Below are 17,386 nucleotides of genomic sequence, written 5' to 3'. Positions count from 1 at the left end.
TTCCCTTTGTATTATTCGAATAGTACATGAATGTGTTCTTTCCTTCCATCTGAGCTGACTCCTCTTGCAGCACGTGGACAGCTCTACACATATGCGGTCACATACCAAACACTTAGACATGACTAGTACAAGAAATAGCAACATGAAGCACATAGCTACAGTCGGTTGGTTTGGTTTTGATCTGTCATGAATAATACTGTTATATATTTAAAATGTTGTTAAGTGGTAACTGGAACACACACGTCCCAGCTTTCCCATTTGCCCTTTTCAGAACAGAAAAGCACAAAGACATTTGAATGCTTAACAAAAGAAACAAATCCTGCACACTTAACTGGGCTACCTATAATTACATCTACTTTGCTCTGGCTATCTACTAATTATAAAGATGCCTAATGTACTATTGCTGTAGAGGGGAGCTGGAGAGAAAAATCCAGTGAGAAATAATTTGGCATTTAGATAGATAGATAGATAGATAGATAGATAGATAGATAGATGGATAGATAGATCTTAAAGAGAGAAGCACGTGACTTTCCACGAAGTGCAAATCAATTTGACCCTCAGTGTTTACGCGCACACACATTACGCACACTGGTATCAAATACAGAGTTTAGTCTATTACATTATTAATTCCCAAACATCGTTAAGGATTCATCTGGCTGTCACTGATATGCGACCACTGCGGGCTCTCGGGGTGTTCACGTCTTGTGTAAGAGTACCAAATGTTCCCTTAAGCAACGGTTTGAAAACAATAGAGGGAAAACAATAGCGCCGTGGCAGTCCTCAGTGTGTCTAATTTTCAAAGGCAATTAAGCCCACTGACTGCCATAAGGCTGTGGGCAACGTAACTGACTTTTTGGGGGCATTTTAACAAAGATACACGCGGATGTTTCAGTTGGACGGAAATTACAGGACAAAATGTTACACTTCTTCTTTAGGTTATTTGTGGCACGCGTCAGGTTCTGTTGCTCAACAATAGGACCAGCGTGCCATACCATAACATAAAATAACCGCAATTCTGAAGAGAACAAAGAAAAACTACCTCACCTCAGAAATGCAACATACTGGCGTGGTCTTTCTTTGTCATTCTTGAGTCCAAAAGCAGATGAAAACAAGTGGAGGAGAGCTGCACTTGTCGGCTCGGTCAGCGCGAAAAAGCCAACATCTCGCCTCAGTGGACGGGGTTCGATCCAAAGCCAGGGAGCAACTCCAGCATACCCCCGAAGAGGAGATGAAACAATGCTCAACTCCTCTTTCCTCTCCTCCACACTTGGCTTCAATTTCTCAATCTCTATCTGCCTGTCGTTGTCCAGACAGACGCGCGGCTGTTCGCCAGTGCCTCATCTAATATTAAACGCTGATAATGGACCAGTGCGAAGGAAAACAGAAATGAAGCCTTTGCGGGATTTTTTTTATTATTATTATTCCATGTTTACATCATGCACCCAATTATCTCCCTCCCTAAACGACCAGAGTATGCGCTTCCTTTGTGTTCCGCGTCCCTCTCGCTCTCAGCGGGTTAAACCATTCCCGCAGCACGAGAGGGGGGAGGTGGACAGGCGCTATTCATGTGATTATATGGGAACGAATCGGTTTGGTGACTCGTGGCCAAATGTTGTTATTGACAGGGATAAAAAAAAAAAAAAAAGGAAGAAGAAGAAGGAGGAGGGGGTGTGAGGGGAGGGAAGGAGAGGAAATGGGTGAAGGAGGGGGAAGGGAGAGAGTGAGACGTTTGAAGAAATTTCGGGGGAAGCAGCTCAATGCAATGTTAGTGTCTTCAGAATCTGTTGCTCATGACAAAGAAGCGCAGCAAGAGGAATAACAAATAAGTACATGGGCAGAAACAACATACCATATTTAACACTGTCTAAATCAAAGAGAGTTTGTTTATTTTCTTTCTTTTATCCCCCCCTGACAGATTTAGATACTGATACGCTGATCACCCCCTCTTAAACGCAGCCTCCAAACAGTAAGCCATTTTCCTCTCGAGTGCGAGCGAGATTTCACATGAGAGCACTCTCATGCCAGATTATGCAACAGAGATATAATTACATCCAGTGCAGTGGTGGAGAAAAACAAACAGAAGTGCCACCCCAGTCTATGTCGAGCCTTTTGTTCCGCTGCCTGTCACTTCATTCAGCACTAACTAGCAGAGTGTCAGTTCAGAACCTTGGAGAGCTCCAGGCCTGCACCAACCACCTGTTTCTTCACTGTAGTTTCTAACAACAGTTTAACACAGAATGAGAAAGCATGTTTATTTATAGCAGTAGTGGAAGAAGCTTTTAAAACATATACTTCAGCAATACTATAATGTAAAAGTACTCTTCTACTAGTAAAAGCGCTGCATTCAAGTCAAAGTCTTTACTGTGTGAAAATCATATATATCATATTGTTGAACCCATTCATTTTAATAGAGCATATTTTATTACTTACTAGTAGCTTAATCAGTAACACACATGACAGTATATTTATAATTATCTGACTAAATTTACAAAAATCAACAACAAATTCAATAAATAAATTAAATAAATAAATAGCATAGAATAAAATATGAAAACACATGCAGTACTTAAGTAAATGTGAACTGTTACACTTTAACAGTGATTTGAAGTATATATACGCCTCAGACACTGGAAGTTCAACAGCAGCTTATGTTGTCTGTGTAAGCTGTGGTTGTTGTTCACCCCAGGACCACCAACTACACTTAGTATATTATCAAACATGGTCTCTTGCTGGTCTGGAAGTCCACCTGAGATTTTGGTACAGGAAATATGTAGGATATATGTAGGTACATTCAGCAAATGTACCTACATATGACAATATGTGTTTCCTTGTAGTGTGACAGTCACCAGGAAGGGGTTTCAAGTACTTGCAGGAGGGATCTGATGGTATTAGAACCAGATTCCTGCCTTTGAGAGACTTTGTTCAGACAGTGGTGGAGAAATGCAGAAATGAACATGTACATGACTAAAGATGAAATCATTGACACTGTGGGAGGTTTGAGGCACAAAGGTGGAAGACCCCTCAACACAATAACGTCTTCACAGCCTCTCTCTGGAAGCAGGTCCACACGTCCTAATATTGCTAATTGGTGGAAGATCTTATGACAGCGTTGATGCACCAGCTACTTCTTTCAAACAGGTGGGTGTTTTGACCCTTGCGATTGGAAGCAGAGGCTCTGATATCAGAGAACTGCAGAGGGTATCCCATGACCCCAGTAATGCTCTATCTATCTCTGAATTCAGCAACGAATGTCCTCCGCGGAAGCTGTGGTTATTGACATCAATCCAGAATCTACCAAATTCTGTTTGGTATATTATCAAACACGGCCTCTGAAAGTCTGCTATAAAGTCTGCCACTTACTTACCACTAAATGTACAGACTTCAGTAATAATGTCACTAAAAGCAGCCTAGTCTGTGTGACGATGACAGACCCCTCTCTGTAAGTCTGCAGTGTGTTCGTATTTGATTGTCTTTAGTAAAAACACACACTTTTGAAAAGTGAAAGATCTTACTCCAAGCCATGAAGACACTGTGTGCATGTATTAGCAGTGTGGCAGTAGCGCCCCCTTCCGGAGAGAGGTCAGCTTCCTGTCAGTGGAAAGGCAAACAAATTTCAAACCAGATAAAGCTTCTGGTCATATTCAATATTAATAAATGTGTTTGCTTCTGTCATTTAGTCTGTTGATGATGTAGAAAAAGATAAATCAGGGTTGAGTTAGGGTTACAATCACATCATGTTGAAATTAATTTATAGCCTAGATGCCTCTGTTGGATCATCATTTCCTCCTTCCGTCAGCCTGCTGTGAATTTGTGAAAAGTAATTTCCTTCCTGAAGAGATTTTTTTTTAAGCTGTCTTTTATATTTCCAACCAATCGATTAAGGTATTAAGAAAAATCATCTTGAGAGTTGTGGATATTAAGTCCTGAAAGTAAGCCTGACTGTTTCTTCTCATTATTTGAGCTTTGAAAGATTAATCAGGAGCTATATTTTTATGGAAATGTAAGACACTAATACGTTTAAAGGTCACATGAGCAGCATTTGCTTGTATCTGTATTTTATCCTTACCAGTTAATGCATTGTTTAATACAGTATCATCTCCCTGTGCGCAGCAGCATCTGTGCCTTTAAGATCATCTCTCACAGCATCCTCCTCCTCCTCCTCCTCTGTCAGGGACGCGCACACACAGCAGCTCAATATTAGAGAATACAGCCTAGCTTTCTGCGCGTACATCCTTCTATAGATACCATAACATCACACGATTACATCCATCGTCGTTATTTCCTCACTGGAGATTGATGCATTTGCCTCAACGGTCGCCGTAGCGGTCCATCTGATCGTTATTGCTTTTATTCCCATCCCCTCTCGCATCCAAAGACTGATCTACGCTACAAGATGGCTGAGCTGAATTTAGGGAAGGGGCTGACTGCGGGGAAAGTGGCCAGCAACGTTCAGAAAAAGCTAACCAGAGCCCAGGAGAAGGTAAGAGATCCTCCTTTACGGGTTAATGTATGGAGGGGGGATTACATTTCAGGCCTAGACGCGGCGAGGAGGCAGCAGTGCCGCATCCTCCGCTCAGGCGCAGTGTCGCATCACGACATCATAATAATAAGAGCAGGGTATCTGAGAATGGGGATGTCAAGTCCAAACGCGTCCTTCATTAAGGCGCTGTCATTCAGCGGACATGTCCATGCTGCACTGAGATACAGGGCAGTCTCTCTTATAATTTAACATGCGCCTGGTGTTTTAGGGCTTGAATCTGTATCTAAATGAAGGCTGCTCACATTCCGAGCACAGCATCCTCTCCTACTCTGCTAGCACCACGAGAGTATTAACCAACCATGCTGCAATACGTGGAAATGATATATAGGAGGCCTAGTCGTTCATGCACCTGCACGTTGCGCGCTGAGTAAATGGGAGGGGGCGCTATTTGTCTACAATAATGCATTATGAGGCTAAAGCCAGGCACATAATTGTGGGAATATGGGACTGTACGTATGCTGTAGATTTGACTTATTTCTGCCCTCACTGATGTAGTTATTAAGCAAAATTTGCTTTATGTGTATTCCTACATCCTAACTTTTATGTTCTGCTCATACACTGCTTTTTATTAATCTACTACGTGCAGGGAGAATATTAGGACACAAAGCATCAAATCCATATGTGCAGTCAGGTTATAATATGCATGTTGAACACATTTTCTTGTGCATCAAACACTAACTTTTTGTTTGCCGATGCTGAAACTGAAAACTGAATCAAACTGAGCGCTGTCTCTAATGTTCTCATTCATTATTTGTTTGACTGGCAGGTTCTACAGAAGCTTGGCAAAGCAGACGAGACTAAAGATGTTGCTTTCGAGGAGGGAGTTATCAACTTCAACAAACAATATGTAAGAATCCAGTGACAGATGATGCACGGCACAGTCACATTTCTCATTCCCCCTGCAATCTGTTACGTTATTGAACGCTTGCATAGTAGTAACGCCTGAAAAATGATATACTGTAGCTTGTCTGTCTATTTAGCTTTAACCCACAGCATACAGTGCATGTTTGTGCTGTTTGAGGGGTCTCATATTTTGTGTTTTACCCCCAGGCTGAAGGCAGCAAACTCCAGAGGGACCTAAGAGCATACCTGGAAGCAGTGAAAGGTGACACAAAAACACACAAACCCTAGTAACACACACAAGCCACACATGAAGACCATATGTGTGGAGATGCACACTTTAAGTAACATGTGTTTTTGTCCTCAGCCATGCACGAGTCCTCCAACAACGTGCAGGCATGTCTAGCTGACATGTATGAGCCAGAGTGGCACGGCAAGAACGAGGTGGACTCCATTGTGGAGGTCAGAAATGTTTTATTTTTTTTTAACTAATGTAATCAAGGATGCTGTTTTTCATAAAGAGGTCAGAACCAACAATTGTTGATTAAGTGCCTGCATTATGTGTGTTCATGAATTCAGCTCTCTCTATGCATCACAACAGCTATTTATCGTACACTGTGTGTGAGTGTACGCGTGAGAATAATGTGGGCTTAAAAGTTGTGTTCTTGCAGATTTTAAGTTTTAAAAGTTATAAGCTGACATGTCTGGTGAGAAAATGCGTGCAGCTCTTTAAAAAAGTTTACTCTGCCATTTCATTCTGGATTAATGGTTTGTGCCAGAGAAGTCACAGGCCTCAAGAACACACAGCAATTAGTTAAAAGGGTTTCACTTAAGTCCTAATTTAGATGCAGGTCCATATGCCAAGATGTACTTGGCACTAGAAGCCAAGATGTTCTAACAGCACTGCTGGAATGAAGAGTAAAAATATGTACAAATACAATATATTCACATTATATGCTGCATTATTAAATCGCTACTTGTATGTGTGTTGTGACCGTGTCTGTGTGTACATGTACGTGCTGCAGGACTGTGATGTTCTCTGGACTGATTACCATCAGAAGTTGGTGGATCATGCTCTCATCTCCATGGATACTTACCTGGGCCAGTTTCCTGATATCAAGGTAGGCTGTGCGATCAGCCATGATGTCAAGCAGAAATTGTTAGCAGGCAGACAGTACAGGCAAAAAATACTTTTCATTCACTGGACAGTTTTGACATTTGTGGCGTTTCTTTCAGATTAGTCCAAAGAAAACATTTATTTTATCATGTCCAGAAACATGCAATATAAAACAATAAATGTCTTGCTGTGAGTAATGAGCTGGGGAAGTTTCATTGTGTTATCTACCAGTTAACATTTTTAGCCACAAATAGTGTTTCGTAATGTGTGTGTGTGTGTGTGTGTTGATGAATGAGTTCCTATCTCATACTCTGAGACAGAAATATCTACTTCCTTTTATGGATTTTACAGACAGGGTGATGATAAATCTTTCTCAGCTTGAATTACACAGCATTTCATTGCTAAAACCAAAATGAAAATGCATTTATTGTGACTATTGACAGAGTTTCAGGACCTATCCAAAGTCCCCTCTGTGAAAAAACTTTAACTCTCATACAGCAACAAAATGAAACAAGAATTTTGAACTCCAACATTTAGATTTCTGTTCTTGTAGTGCATGGAAATTAGTGCATGTTTAGCCAGACAATACCTAATTTCAACATTTAAACATATTTTTTAATATAAGTAATCAACCACGGATGTTTCATGGTGATATCTATTAGTTATGTTTTATATCCTGTTCATCTGTTTTGTCTCACAAAGCAGCGGCAACCAATTTAGTCCCCACATAGTACTGCGGCATATTGTGATCTCACTGTGGTTTTAATAATCATGCACCATCCGTATTTCAGTTAACATACACAAGCTAATTTAAAAAAAAAAAAAAAAGCAAACTGACCTTTTTAGGTGAAAACAAAACAAATTAATAACACAATACTTCTTTTGTTTTGCTCAGGCTCGTATAGCTAAGAGGGACAGGAAGCTGGTCGATTACGACAGCGCCAGGCATAACTATGCTGCAACGCACAAGACGAAGAAAAAGGACGGGGGTATTAAAATTACCAAGGTAAAACGAATACACCGCAGTTTGCTTCAAACACATGAGGTGTGTAAACATTTGGCATGTTTCCCAAATCCAATTTCTGTCTTCCAGCCGTCCTCCTTGTTGGAAAGGGCCACTCCGGGTTGGGCTCAGGGTATCCTGTCTGCACACAACGTTGCCCAGAGCAGTCTCTCCAGGAGCCAGGTGCACTGTGATCTTACTGTACTTCCCATAACGCTGCTGACTCCATTAGCGGGGGTTTGGCGTCAACAAAGATGATTTGTTTATGCCATCACTTTGTTCCTCTGCCTCTCTGTTTCCTGTCACTATTCTGTCTAATGAAGATAAAATAACAATGATAACAGCAACGCAGCCGGGGCCAAATTGTGTTGAAGCATAATCAGAAGTGGCAGGAGATGATACACACAAGCACACTCGCGGACATACCCTAATGCACCGTATTAACTCACTGTGTGTGCGTTTCAGGCCGAGGAGGAGTTGGAAAGAGCCCAGAAGGTGTTTGAGGAGATTAATATTGACTTGCAGGAGGAGCTACCTTCGCTCTGGAACAGGTGCGTGCACGAGTGTCTGTGGAAACTGATTTCCCTGTTGATGGATGAGTACAGTCAGGCTGCATACGTCAAGCCACTGAGGGATTCTCTCTCTGCCCTTTTTCTAGCCGCGTTGGGTTTTATGTCAGCACCTTCCAGAGTTTGGCCGGTTTTGAGGAGAAATTCCACAAGGAAATAAGTCGGGTAAGTCTAAAGACCTCTCCCAGATTTAGATGAAGGCCAGACAAGACAAATCGATGTAGCGTATCAGATAACACTGACACAGTGCCAGCAACTAAAACAGCACTGGGCTGCAGCTGAATCTAAAAATGGAAACTAATTGCTGCCATAAACTGAAACGAGTGTTGTTACAGTTATTTAGCATCTTCTATATAACTGGCTGGAGGCAGATTACCCCCTGCCCCAGTGTCCTAGTTTGTGAATACTGTCAGAATCCGGACACGGTGGTGCAAACAGGCAGTAGACACTTGGCAGCATGTGGATCATAATACAGACCACACAGAAACCACACTGTTATGATTATGCCATAGAAGCTGATGGAACAATTCAAGACAAATGTATTTAACAGTTGGGAAATGCTTCGTGTTGGATATAATATCTCACACCCTGTCTTCCCATCCTTGCAGTTGGATCAGGATTTGTATGACATCTTGGACACACTGGAAGGAACAGACCCAACCAGGTCAGTGAGCAACGTGACATCATTCACAGTTTACACGACAGCTTTGATTTTTTTATGTGATCTATGGAATAAGACAAGAAATAGTTTCATCTTTTCGGTTTCAGATACTACCTCGTCTAGCTGAAACGGTTGCTTTTGCAAAATCCTGGAAAGCTCTGCTGAGCTACATCAGTTAGTCAGCTGTCTGCTTAGCCAGCAGAAATAAATACTTGCAGTGTTGTGTGTTTGACTACTTTCAGACAGGGGCAACAATCAACCTCTTTAGTGACATTTTAAAATATTTAAACCTCTTATAAGCACTATAATTCATTATGCTTGATGAGTGTAGCTGCCTCAGAAGTTGAAATAGCAGTTAATTGAGGCGAGGTTATTTTCAGTAAACTCATGTGTTGAGGAATTTGGAGGTTGATCTCTCTATTACCAGTTCAGTCCAGCATTCACAAGCATTTCAAGCTGCAGGGATATACATACACAAAACGGCATGCATTAACCTGGAGCCACCCCTGAACCTCCCCCCTTTCAGAAAGACAGGTAACCACGGCGCCTCGTCGTCAGGAGCGAACAGGAGGTAACTGGCAGCAACTGTGGTAACAATGGTGACACTACTCTTGTCTGTCTGTCCAACTGACCTGTCCGTCCAGCTGTCGTATGTCAGTCAGTCTGCGGGCTGGGGAGGTTACCGGAGAACGAGTGCTTGGTTGTGCAAGTGGTTTCACGGACACACTGTCTGACCGGAGAGTCATGTGCTCGGAGCTGCAGGTGCTCGAGAGTTGAGCAAACCTCTGCGTCTTTAATGTTGCGCCAGGCTAGACTGTTACATAAGCATCTCATCCTGACTGAGACCCAAAGCGATAAATCCGAGCATATTGCGCCCAGCCTCTCACCTTGAGGCGAGAGGTTCAATTTCAGAACTTTTTCGCATCGTTCCGTCTTTATTTACCAAAGTCAAATCTTTTCAAGCCGAGTCAATTTTATTTAATATACCAGTGTTCCAAATTGCAAAATTGCCTCGATAGGCGCTGCAGCCTGTTCAGTGTACAATACCGCCGTCAAACATCCTTTCAGCGCAACAGACGTGGGGTCCCTCCTCCAGAGAAATTGATGTGTACAAAACAGATCAAAGGATTTAAAATGGAAAATTAGACTAACTAAATTAGAGTTATATAAATATGTTTTGTTCAGCTAGGATCCACAAGTAAACACACGCATTTGGCGCGTTGGAATCCTGCCTTGTTTTTATGGTAATTTAACTGAAAACACGCACAGATATGCGACATGGAAGTGTGAGTGAGTGACATTATAACAGTGCTCGCTCCCAAAGGAAGTTACACGTATTAATTGAAACCTGCGCACACAAACGAAGCCTGGAGCTTGTCTGGGACCCTGGAGAGCCTTAGAGTAGTCGTCAGCATTGTCTGGCTGGTAATCCAATCTGCATTGCTCGACTTGTGGACATTTGAAGCCGCCTGTGTGAAAAAAAAAAAAAAGAAAAAGAGCCTGCTTCAGCATTAAGTTGCAGGTATATGCCCAACTCTTTGACTATCTACAGATCCGGTGCCGCTTTTGTCAGCTTCAGAGCGTCTCCTCCATGACAGCCTCTGTCACTGCTCGCTTGTGAGGATTTACTGGAGGCACAGACAAAGCCTGCTTGCATGGAAGGAGAGAGATAGCGGGAAAGATGCCCACTTTTCTTGCATGACAGCTCTTGCAGTAACAACTTCTGCTTGGACTCTTGTAGAGCATGCCTTGTAACTTCTCCGTAGTTGCGTTTTAGCTTTTAGCAGTCTCTTCAACTTTTCATTCACACTGTTTGACGTCCTCGTTGCTTTCTCTGTAATCTGTATGTGTTCCCTTTTTACCCTCCATCTCTGTTTCTCTCTCATTCACTCAGTGAGAAAGAGGCGACTAACCACACTCTCAGGCCAGGAGGACCACCCCCAATCCCCAAATCCCCATCCAAGGTAGACACACTTGCCTTCCTCTATTATCCCTTAACACAAAGCGGACCTTGGCTCTTTTCTTTGACACTGGGAGCATATATTTTGTTGTTGACTTTGCTACTATACAGAATTATTAACACTGCCATTTTTTGAAACATTTCCCACATGGTTTCAAATACATACCATACACATGCATTTCAGTTCAGACAATAGTGAAATTCATCATGCACGTTCACTGGCGTCTTGTTTATCTGGCAGACCTTCACCATCATAGTGTTTTCTTCATTCCAGCTAAGACCAGCAGTGCCTCCTCCACCCAAGGTGACCCCATCTAAGGAACTGAAAACAGAGAACATCATCAACCTGTTTGATGCTGCAGCGACTCCAGATATCAGTGTCACCTCCCCTACAGAGGTTAGTGAGGAGCTGCTGTTGATGAACTGTGGAATAGTTAACGTTTCACTTTTTCTATGTAGGTCCTCCCCACTCCTCCTAGTTATTCTATTCTGTACTATTCTCTTCTACTCTATTCTCTTCTATTCTGTCCCCCCTGTTGTGCCCCGTTTGAGCCCTCCTATTCCTGTTGTTATCAGTTTGACAGTCCTGCAGTGAGCACCCTGTTGGACATGGATCTGGACTCATTCAGTGCAGCAACCAAAGCCTCTGCGACCACACAGGTGGATGATTCATGGCATGAACCTAAAGATCGTAGAGACCCTTTACTTTAGCATATGCCAATCTTCACAAGAGATTTTATGTTCTATTCGGAAAGCCCAAATGAACTGGTTTCACTGCGACATGAGCCCGTCCCAGTGAGAAAAGTTGTTGCAAACGATTAAATATCGGACGACGCTTCAGCCAGCAACATTTCCAGTTGGCAGCGCTGTCGGTCGAACTTTAAATGTGTTGAAGTGAGCTTGATGAGTCTGGATACAAGATGAAATCACTTGGTAAGCTTGGCATAGTGTGCGGTGTTGCCTGCTCTGCTTCTTTCCAAACGACCCAGCGAGCGGTGGATGATGGCATGATGATCTGTAGAAAACTGCTTCTGGTGACCACTTCTTCCTGCTTCAGCACTGTCCACAGATCACTCATGGCATGAAGTGCAGACTACAGTCCTGCTCTGCTCTAGTTTCTTTCCCCTCGGGACTGGAAAAATGACTAACTTGGAGGTTGCTCAAAATATTGTGAATGGAGTTTTATTATTATTATTATTTAACTAACTTTTTAGAAGTATCTATTTTTGTGCATACTTTCGGCATACGCACCATTAAAACAACTAATCAAAGCACTACTTACTATAAGCCGTGGTTTGCATAACTTTAAATGTGAGAAAATTATCTAATTATATGGAGCTTTTTAGTGTCTTTCATGTCATTGTTTTGGTTTTGTACCTTGCGTAGTTCAATGGCAGAGCCTACCAGTGTGCAGCTAGAGTACAGAGAGTGCACTTAGTACTCATTTTGACTATTAATTGTGATGCTAATAATAATTTAGGTGGATGAAATGAAAGAACTTTAAAAATCTGCACATCACTTTTAGCATAGCTGCAGACAATTTTCAGTTTTCCTCTGTGTAAGAATTTTAAATGTAAAGATAACTCTCTGCATTGCATCTCTTAAATGTAATCATACATTACTACTATAAATTATGTTAATTCTAAATAATGTTTATAAGATTGTATGAAGATTAAGTTATTATTAAAATATTAATGTGGACCAGGATTATTATAGTTAACTAAAACTAAATTAAAAGACGACGCTACACTCATCTGTGTGTGCACATACAACAACCATTCAAGACAATCTTTGGACACGCATCACTTAATACTTCAGGCTTCACCAAGTCGCCCTCAGACTCTTCTTTCTTCCTTTTCTTCTGCTGGAAATCTAGTGCTATGGGCTTGTAACTTTAGAGCATGGGACCTGTGCTAGAAAGGTGTTACTGAATGCTACAGGCTTTGTCAACTTTGTAATCTAATTCAAATTCTTCCTTTGTTCTCCACAGCCTGCGAACTGGGACTCATGGGTAAGCTCATCATCCTCGTGCTAAAAAATGTCTTAAACAATTGGAGAAATAATCTAATTGTCATCACGATCACCATCCCTATCAGCATATTGTTATTTCTGACCATAGTAACCACCAATTCATTAACATGGTGTGTTTACTGTATGTGGCCATTATACAAGCCCCACTTTCATTATGCATCTGCTATTTGTTGTTGTTTTTTTTCATATCATATCATCATATTCATCTTTCATTTGTGTGTCCCAGATCTGTTTGTGCGTCGTCTTTGTGTCTGCAGTGCTTGATGTGATGACACTAAACACTGAGGATATTGTTGTACAGCACAAATGGAACTTGGGAGCAAGCTTGAGTCAATTCAGTTTCAAATTTTACATCTGTATTGAATCAGTATAAATGGTGTCTCGTGTCCAATCTTCTTCCTTTGTTTTTTTACAATATACATTATGTGCAGGATGTATAAAGTAAATCTGAAACCTTTAAAGGATTGATTGTAAGAGACCACTGACTTCCAGAGATATCAGATGTAATGCAAATAAAAACTCTCTGTGATGGTCAAAGAATTTGTAACTGAATTAACCTCCCTTCTTTCCGTTTTCCCTGCATATCCCTGTATGTTCACATGCTCAAGTGACAGAACATGTAGCCTTTACATGTTGCCTTCATGCTCCATGTGACACACAGGGATCAGTTTTGTTCTGAAAGTGAAGTTGCTCCTGTTCGCAGTGGACTGAACTAATGAGAACCAGTGGGCAACTTCACAGCGCCTCAGCCTTCTGACCATTAACTAACCTTTTTGTTCATCCCCGTCACTGTAAGAGAGATGTGTCTCGACACTCATGGAGTTGCGCTGCATTAGAGCTTGAAGCAAAGCAGTGATGGCTCATAAAGGAATGACACCTCTGCTCTTACAAAGCTTCCTTCCTCTTTCTCCATCTGAACATAGCCGTGGAATTATAATCCATGCTTGCTAACTACACACAGAAGATCCGACATCTATCTTCTGATGGGAAAAAAGTCTTTGCGTTTCTGCCTTCTACTGCCACCTTTCCTTATCTTCATCTGTCTTTTGATTTACTCTGAACCTCCTCTATAAAGGCCAGTGCCGCTACATGAATCTTCTTGGGTCTTGTGATGATTATGATGGTGACTCTGATGACTTGCTGACATGCTGTTAACCCCAAGGCATCTTTCATGGTCCTGAATCATTGGAAAACCACTGTATTCCCCCACTTAAAACATCTTAACCTACATAGTATTGGATCTCAACTCCCTTAAGACTGATCTATGTTCAAATCCATTAAAAGACCATTCTCATTTTGGAAGTTTTAGCTCTTTTGCTAATCAGGTGTTTACATCCGTGCTGGGTTTCAAATGCTTAGCGGTTCTTTGAGTAAAACGCTTATATTAATATGCTAACATTGTCACATATCATGCTATTTATTAACAAGTGTCTTTACTCTCACACACATTATCTTAATGTAGCATGTTAGCATGTTAACATCTCTGTTAAAGTCTGATTGGGAAGCCATTTTCCAGGTTTTTACCATAGCTATAGGAACAATGCTATCGTATTATCACATCCTCTTGCTGTGGACTATATCTCAGATTGGTTATCAAATATGTGGCAGCTTTATGCCAGAGAAAGATCCCAGAGTTCCCTGTAGTGCCCTACAGTCGTGGCTTTATCTGACAGCTGTGACGCTTGTTTATATCGAGTAGGCTAATTCAATGTACTTTTGCTCTGTGCAGTCATCCCTGAGTAACACGGCACCGATTTCATGACATATTGCAGAAAGCCTTTGTACTGTAGCTTCAAGCGTCCCATTCTGCTGTGTATTTATATTTTGAACCTGATTACATCACCAGAGAGAAAAATCTGATTATGATCATTTCCATCTGAAAGAGACATGAATGTCCAAACTCTAAAGCTTTGAGCGGCACTAGAGGAATAACCAAAGCGGCCAACTAAACAAAATTGCCATATGTAGTCATAATGCTTTTGCGGCTGAAATGTATGGTGGAGTAGTCTGTGCAGGGCATGGGTTGAGAACTAAAACTTTAAAAATGACTTGCATGGTCTTTTAATATTTTAACTTTAAGTTGAATCTAATTGGTTGATGTCATTAACCCCCTTTTCCATAATTTTAGTGTCCTTATAATCCTTCTCAGTTGTCTTGTCCATTAAGTACATTTTTCTTTGGCCCTCAGCCCGCTGTTGTGATGCTACAATGGCTATACCCTCCACACTTCTTTACTCACATGATACTGACCAGACCTTTTAACCAGTTCAAACATTTAAGCACTGAATTTGCCCTTAAATACTCTCTATATATATAGCCTTTCTGTCCCTTATGATTCCCTCAACCATTTGATTTATAAAGCCCTTTCAATACCCATAAGGTAAATTATCTCTTGTGAAACCTGACCCTTGCCCTTCAGCCTGAGGACAGTGGTGCCCAGGAAGAAGAGCCTCTGCAGTACCATGACCCTGTGACTGCTGCTACAGAGGCCTGGGGGGATGATGCTACACAGCATGCCCGCTATGATCCCATAGCAGCTGCCACAGAGGGCTGGGGGGATGACGGAACCAAGCCAGTTCACTATGACCCTGTGGCTGGGGCTCAGGCAGGATGGGATGATGATGATGAGAGCCAGCCGGTCCATTATGACACCGTGGCTGAAGCTCAGGAGGACTGGGGTGATGACGGAAGCCAAGCAGTCACAGAGGTGCCTGCCATGGACGATGAAACGCCTGCTGATGAGGCTCCAGCTGACGCAGCTGAGGAGGAAGCCACCCCAGCTGCTGCAGAGTTGGATAATGAAGAGGGTCAGGTAACCAAGGAGAGAATAAATGGAGAGATGCATCTGGACGGAAATGGTGGATGCATCGACTCTTGACAAGGAGGTTTGAGCATGGGGTACTGGACAGAAGCAGATAATGCCAAGATGAATTATGAATTAAAGGTGGAAAGATGGAGAGATCTTGACATGGAAAGATTTAAGATGCATCAGCTATGATGAAGAGGGCAAGCTGAAAAGAAAATGATGAGGGAAAGAAGAGAATAGAAACATCTGCTTCTTAATATGCATAGTTAATCCCAGTCACTGCTAATCACAATTCATGCACATAGTATGTTGTGCAAAAGCTTTATCTTTGTAGCAACTGTGCAGTTGTATCTAATCTTGCTGTCCATTCAACATGCCTGTATTAACCAGGACTTTGCTGTTTAGGCTTCTTGGCTTTCTTGGTATTTTTGTCTGTTTTTGTCTTGTCATGTTGTCTTAATCTCATTATTTGCACCTTTTTATTTGAATCCTTTTCTGTCTCACCCTTTAACTTGTTATTGCTCTCTTCTCTGCTCCCAGGGTGAGTCTGCAGCAGCTGCTGCACCAGCAGAGGAAGAAGCAGTAACAGAAGAGGTGAGGACAAGGGGAACTTCTGTAACGCAAAGTTACTGTGATAATTGCACTCAACAACACTATACATGATGGATGAGGTGTCTTTGAAAGGCTCTGATATGGTCTTAGGTGTATTCATGCATGTTTCATCTCATAAATGGCAGAATAATTCATTTTATCTGGTGATTTTGTCAAAAATTAAGCCTAATCAAGTCACTAAAAGAAAAGAAAAAAATATGTAAGCAAATATTTTTCTACAAACAAATTTTCAAGTAAGTTTCTCATACTTAATATTTGACTCGATTATGTGTGTGTAGATTCCTCTACAATTGAAGAGTCGCAGTACGGACAGCTTCACTTTAGACAACGTCTCTATATTGTGCTTCTTTTTCTGCCTAGACACCTGCAGAAGCAGCGGTAGCAGCAGAACCAACAGAAGCAGCACCAGAGCCTGCAGAAATGCCCCCTGGCTTCCTGTTCAAGGTAAAACAAGATACTGAATAAAACCATCTTAGCAGTGCTGAGAATCTACCCACATACAGTCTGTACGCATGGAGCTTATATATGTGAGCATTCATGTGGAACAGGTCCAGGTGATGCACGATTATGCTGCCAACGACACCGACGAACTGGAGATGAAGGCTGGCGATGTGGTGCTAGTAATCCTCTTTGACAACCCTGACGAACAGGTATACACAGACACACGAGGCATGTAGCGATGTGATGTGGTCTCACGGAAACACTGAGGTAACTGTAAAATCCTTTGCACAACTGTGTGTTTAGGACGACGGCTGGCTGATGGGAATAAAGCAGGACGACTGGCTGCAAAACAAAGAAAGCGCCGCCAAAGGAGTATTTCCCGAAAACTTCACCCAGAGGCTGTGAAAGGGGAGGACATCATTCCAACTCCCCTCTTCATGTTTCTATCTCTCTTGCCTATATCCTCCGTTCCCCTCTGATACTGTATCTTTACTAGGACTTTGGCCATAGAAGCAGAGATGTCACAGTCCTGGGTGAAATCACGCATTTCTAAGGTCTGCTACACTGTGCTAAAAGTGAATATTGGCATCTCTGTGGAACATTTACAATTTACAGATGTAACCATTTCACAGGTTTTGGTAGCATTGTTGCTACTCCATCACTGAGAAAGAGTATTGAGCGTCCTGATCATACAAGTTAGATGCGAGTCTTGTTTCCTCTGCAGTGGTTACAACTGAAATCACATTGTAATGTTTTATCTTTGGCCATATCTTACCATGAGAGAGTCTATTGAGATGTGTTAAGTT

The 17,386-nt window shown here is 41.9% G+C and overlaps 1 protein-coding gene across 1 annotated transcript; it reads left to right on the top strand.

Moving 5' to 3' along the window:
* Window positions 1-4,250: 4,250 nt before the first annotated feature.
* bin1a (bridging integrator 1a) lies at window positions 4,251-17,071 on the top strand. Its single transcript, XM_084544824.1, has 20 exons — window positions 4,251-4,480; window positions 5,307-5,387; window positions 5,591-5,645; window positions 5,748-5,842; window positions 6,406-6,501; window positions 7,393-7,503; window positions 7,591-7,683; window positions 7,966-8,051; window positions 8,159-8,234; window positions 8,678-8,733; window positions 9,257-9,301; window positions 10,625-10,694; window positions 10,965-11,087; window positions 11,267-11,350; window positions 12,681-12,701; window positions 15,141-15,533; window positions 16,068-16,121; window positions 16,500-16,583; window positions 16,688-16,789; window positions 16,884-17,071. The coding sequence occupies exons 1-20, from the start codon at window positions 4,394-4,396 to the stop codon at window positions 16,983-16,985; spliced, it is 1,914 nt and encodes a 637-aa protein (XP_084400950.1). The 5' UTR covers window positions 4,251-4,393; the 3' UTR covers window positions 16,986-17,071.
* Window positions 17,072-17,386: the final 315 nt, after the last annotated feature.

The sequence above is a fragment of the Chelon labrosus genome, assembly GCF_963514085.1.
Source record: "Chelon labrosus genome assembly, chromosome: 5".
Lineage (NCBI taxonomy): Eukaryota > Metazoa > Chordata > Actinopteri > Mugiliformes > Mugilidae > Chelon > Chelon labrosus.
This window is presented reverse-complemented; position numbering and strand designations above follow the sequence as displayed.

Bases quoted from the DNA above. Each gene is read 5' to 3' on its own strand.
- bin1a (XM_084544824.1), top strand. From the start codon at position 4,394: ATGGCTGAGCTGAATTTAGGGAAGGGGCTGACTGCGGGGAAAGTGGCC. The intron at 5,843-6,405 runs GTCAGAAATGTT...TACGTGCTGCAG, and splicing joins AGGTGGACTCCATTGTGGAG to GACTGTGATGTTCTCTGGAC. The intron at 9,302-10,624 runs GTAACTGGCAGC...TCATTCACTCAG, and splicing joins TCGTCAGGAGCGAACAGGAG to TGAGAAAGAGGCGACTAACC.